The 5,279-nt window shown below is 40.1% G+C and overlaps 1 protein-coding gene across 1 annotated transcript; it reads right to left on the bottom strand.

The window, feature by feature from the left end:
- Positions 1-857: 857 nt before the first annotated feature.
- Positions 858-4,240, bottom strand: LOC109472108. The gene is made up of 5 exons (XM_019771684.1): positions 4,002-4,240; positions 3,134-3,170; positions 2,340-2,497; positions 1,713-1,757; positions 858-1,412 (listed from the first exon to the last, which is right to left on the bottom strand). The coding sequence occupies exons 1-5, from the start codon at positions 4,194-4,196 to the stop codon at positions 1,092-1,094; spliced, it is 756 nt and encodes a 251-aa protein (XP_019627243.1). The 5' UTR covers positions 4,197-4,240; the 3' UTR covers positions 858-1,091.
- Between the last annotated feature and the right edge of the window lie 1,039 nt (positions 4,241-5,279).

Below are 5,279 nucleotides of genomic sequence, written 5' to 3'. Positions count from 1 at the left end.
GTGGCCTCTGGCCATAGGGACACCTTTAATTTCAGCACTGTCTGTTAGCCTGTGCCACGCCCAACAGCACCTTTCTGTTGACTGGCTCAAGAGTGGAGGTGCGAGAGTTTTAGGGGGATATTTTAAACCCTCTAAAATGCTATTTTCTTTGTTTCTGTAGGTGAATTTCAAAGGAAGTTAGATACCCCTAGACTTAGACACTGCTGAAGTTATCCACATGTACAGTAAAAAAATAGGCACCCCAAACACAAAATACATAATAGACAAAGACTGTACAGATTGTATGTCAAAAGGCAGGTCGAGGGGATTGGGTCCAGATGATCACGTCACAAGGTTGATGGAAGTTGACCGATAATTTGGGGTAAGTCCCACTTTCATTCCAGTGTTGGAAAGAAAGCTTAGACTTCATTCATAATGATGTATACCAACACTGATGAACTTCCACGCTAAGACCTTTTGTTAATGTTTTTATTCACTTTTATTTAAGTCAAATGAAAACCTTTCGCCTGACTTTTCTACACAAAACTACAGTATTTGTATTTCACCTGGCTTTTCTACACGAAACAACAGTACTTCTCTTTCACCTGGCTTTTCTACACGACACAACAGTACTTGTCTTTCACCTGACTTCTACAAAACAACAGTACTTGTCTTTCACCTGACTTATACAAAACAACAGTACTTGTCTTTCACCTGGCTTTTCTACACAAAACAACAGTACTTGTCTTTCACCTGGCTTTTCTACACAAAACAACAGTACTTGTCTTTCACCTGGCTTTTCTACACAACACAACAGTACTTGTCTTTCACCTGACTTATACAAAACAACAGTACTTGTCTTTCACCTGGCTTACACAAAACAACAGTACTTGTCTTTCACCTGGCTTTTCTACACAAAACAACAGTACTTCTCTTTCACCTGGTTTTTCTACACATAACAACAGTACGTGTCTTTCACCTGGCTTACACAAAACAACAGTACTTGTCTTTTACCTGGCTTTTCTACACAAAACAACAGTATTTGTCTTTTACCTGGCTTTTCTACACAAAACAACAGTACTTTGTCTTTCACCTGACAAATACAATCTGGTTCAGGGACTTTTCCCTGTAGCCCAAAACTGGGTCTCCTTTTTCTTTAGTCTACCATCTTCCCCTTGGGAGAGGGAAAGGGTCTCGCCATTCTTTACCACTTGGACATCAGTGTCCAGAATGAAGGTGGGAGGCACCGGCTGCCTCTCCCCATTGGCCACAAGGGACTTTCTTGCCTTTTTAAAGAAGTCAACCATCACCACCTGTTCTCCCTCTCTCTCCGCTATATCTGCCACTTGTCCGTAATACACCTGGTGGGGGCTGCTGTATACCACAGCCACCATCTTGCCCATGGTGATAGTCTTTCCCTCCCAGTTGTGTAACTGAAATAAGAGAAATAGTGAAAAGAAACAGATTGGAAAATAAAGTATTTAGTACATATTTTTAACCTTTACAGATCTTTCCCTCCCAGTTGTGTAACTGAAATAAGAGAAATAGTGAAAAGATAATGTTTTGGAAGTTTAGACAGGATGACTTAACTAGTGCAAGCTTTATGTGTAAAAAAGGAAAGAGCAGTGCACACGATGATGGAGATTGTAATCCATGAATGATGCTAAATTTTAATTTAGAAAGTCTAAATTTGCTATACACAATGGCACTTTACAGGAGATACTTGTACTTACCGTTTTTCTGCTCTTTGGCGCAGGCTCAGTTGCCTCGTGTGGCTCCTATTAATAAAACATACATTATTACATGTTGTATTAACTTATACATGTATACATTTCTATGTGCTAACTTTGATGCTTGTGAGGTGCTTGGTTCTTCTATACATTGTTACTCTTTTCCTTGGACAAAAACTACTTCGTTGTCAATTAATTGCGCTGCAAATACAAATCTAACATTGACCACATGCATAAAAGGTTGCACTGGCCCACAGTAAAGGAAAGACTGTATAGTGCCCTCTCCCTGTTTACTAAAGTTTGAACAACCAAAAAACCAGAATCTTTCTACAGACGATGAAGAGAGTTAACGATACACACCAACACAACACTCGCCTAGCACGGGGTTGGGGGTTGGGGTGTGCTTTTTAAACTGCAAAAAGTAAAATCTGGACACCAGTAAATCCTTACTCTTGGTGGTAGTAGTGATCAGATGACCAAGTGTATGTAAAATATACATGTATATAGATTTATGACCTCTGACCTTGCAGTTCCATTTTGATTTTTTTGTTTTTTGTAGATGTTTATCTAGTTTAGTTGTGTATAACTCAATTAAGCTCCTAATTGAAATCTAATGAAGAATAAACAAACCTTGTCTTTCTGGTACTTGTCCAGGTCTTTCTTGGACTTGTCTAGCTCCTTCTTCAGGTTATCGATTTCTCCTGACAGCCTCTGATTTTCGGCCTCTGCTGCTGTCTTCTCTTCTGTCAGATTCCTGACAGTCTCACAGAGGCGCTGCTTCTCTGCATCTTCCCCCTGCCCCTTTGGAAAGGATATAAACAAACGTGACTTGGGGTATTGGCTTACTCTAATTTTATGTCAGATTTCAGCTCATTTGCCAAAAAAACTGAGATGGAACCTGTTAAAAGTGATAGATGATCGCATTACTGACATAGACATATACAGTGCTTTCCAAAAAAAAGGCAGCAACAGAAAGTTAGAGATACAGCATGCTTGTAAATATGTACCAGCCACTATGTACTAAACCAAAGTGAATGCAACCACCCTAATAAATCACAACTCATGATACATTTGTTGTAGCCATTGGCCGAGGTTGTGAGTAACACTGTTCACTTGACTTTATCTTTTTACTCAATGTACTACATTTCGTGGTTTCAGTAGCCGGGGTTCGATCCCCGGTCGGGCCAGGCTGGAAAGACTCGCAATAACTGTCCAAAAATCAACATTGGATCTGTGAACAACCCCCCTCCCATTCCTAGCTTTTTAAATCATTGTTTATTGGAAATAAATGTTATCAAGGCACAGAAGCCCAACATTAGGTTAAATATAGCAAACAAATTAGAAGATAAGCTGTTCAATTCCTGCTGCTGTCTTCTCTTCTGTCAGATTCCTGACAGTCTCACAGAGGCGCTGCTTCTCTGCACGCAGCAGCTGACAGGCATCTCCCCCCTGCTTTGAAAGCTGTCATTGTAGGAACAAACATGTTTAATTGATATTTAGCCTGGTTAACCAGACCTTCGTGGCTCCCTTATCGGCGCTAACTGTCTTAACTTCCGCCCAACCCCCCGACACACGCTACGGGGGACTGTAGCTCGCCACGAAGTCAATTAGAACAAGCCAGCTATAAGATCGACTGACAGAGAAAATATCTATGCCCCAAATTTGCCGTAAGCCGATCCATTGAGACTGGTGACCAGGCTAATTGATATTATACCTGTCACACAGTATGAATGCAGTATGAATGATAGGTATTCCATTACAGTTCTTTCAGAAAGTTTGATGTCTGTTAACAGCATTCTAGTTTCCCTCCACATGTTTGACTTGTCATATGTCAGCTCCAATGGTAATTATTGTAGACCACTCAACAGGAAGGTCATAAAAACAAAAAGACTGGTAATGTCACTAACATGTACAGTTGCATGTGTCACAGTAGAGATTGGAATCCATGACAATCTGGAATTCAGATCGGAATTCTAAGCCTGTGTTATTTTCTAAAAGACCACATTTTAAATATACAAAATCATGCGAATTTCTAAAATTTAGTTACAGATTAACCAGGTACAATCCAGTAACTGAGTAGTGCCCCTCCATGCTTACCCTCCAGATCAATTACAGCCAGGAGAAATACATTATTTCACAAAGAACCATAGGAAATGAATTTTTGCAATGTGTTTCAAGTAAGTGAGTAAGTTTCTGGATACTTGTTTGTCGGTCTTTTAGAAAATAATACTGGCCTCTGTTCTTCTGTATGCCTATAAAAACGGAACTATTAAACCACATTTACAAACTGACCTTGATTCCATTCACTTTCTGATCGAACTCCTTTTTGCTTTTAAGACAGCCATTGTGGAACTCTTGCAGGACGTTGAATACGTCCTGCTCGTCTTTCAGGCCTACAAGGCAGTAAAACAGCGTCTGAGTCACGGCTGTTGTGGGCTGGCGTTGGTATGTTCCTTTGGCCCACTTGTTCATGACTCCAACAGCCATCCTGTAGCAGCGCTTGCTGAGGGTGGCTACTGTTAAGTGCACACCCCTTGTGCTGTTTATGGCTCTGGCCTGGAAAGTTGAAGAATAGTATTGTTATTGTTAAGGCTATGAAAGTATGATATCTTAACTGGTCTCTGTTCACCTCACCCCCATCTCAGTGTATTGCATTAGAGCAGTACATCATAATTTTCCTTTATTCATCTCTCAAATAGTTTTACTACTCGCAAAAGGCACATTTTACTACTCGCCTAGGGTCTATGCATTCTGTAACACCTGAAAATACATTGTACAACACTTTTTAAAACTCTTTACACACAAAAAAAAGTTTCTGAAGGAGTGAAATTGATTGTCTAAAGCTCTTCTTTTTGCCTGTGTAAAAAACAAGCCTATAGTATGGCAGCTACTGTACACCAGGAGTCAGCTAATCTCAAAGCAGATGTTTCGGTGGCCGCAAAAGACAGTATCAAATTGGCCAGACAGTATCAAACACGCCACCCAATTTCATACTGTCTTTTGCAGCCACCGAAACATCTGCTTGGAGATTAGAGTCAGCTACTGGGTTTTGATAATGATTTGTTATGCCCCGCCTCTACAACAACACATTTAGGGCAACTTCTCTGCCCAGGGAAACACATGCCTCCAAAGCAGACTCTCGTGAGGCGTTTTTTTAAAATGTTTTTATGTTTAATTACGCTCTATTTTCTGATAAATTGCCTTTATTTACTGGATTTTTTGTTGTTGGTGGTTGCCTCACCGAGAGTCTGCATCCAAACATGAGATCAAAGGGTAATTAAAAACACTTTAGGATTATCAGCATGGATGCGTGACTGTGTAATTGCTCTGGGCATGTTGTCAAGTTCTGAGACTGTTTAAGCTTATCCCAATAAGTCTGCAGCAATAAATCAACCAACCAGGAGTAAAAACTGTAGCTAATATATGATGAGGAAATAGAATGTGCAATTTTAACTAATAATATTTGTGTTTTAACTAGATCCAAAGACACAATGTGACAGAGTATATTGGGGTCAACTTCAATACAGAGACCTCCAGCCTAGGTGTGAATTGCCCTATCACAAACTTGTG

Source organism: Branchiostoma belcheri, unplaced genomic scaffold, assembly GCF_001625305.1.
Source record: "Branchiostoma belcheri isolate BF01 breed outbred unplaced genomic scaffold, Haploidv18h27 scaffold268, whole genome shotgun sequence".
Lineage (NCBI taxonomy): Eukaryota > Metazoa > Chordata > Leptocardii > Amphioxiformes > Branchiostomatidae > Branchiostoma > Branchiostoma belcheri.
Note: the sequence above shows the minus strand (reverse complement) of the source record. Positions and strands in the feature narration are given on the sequence as shown.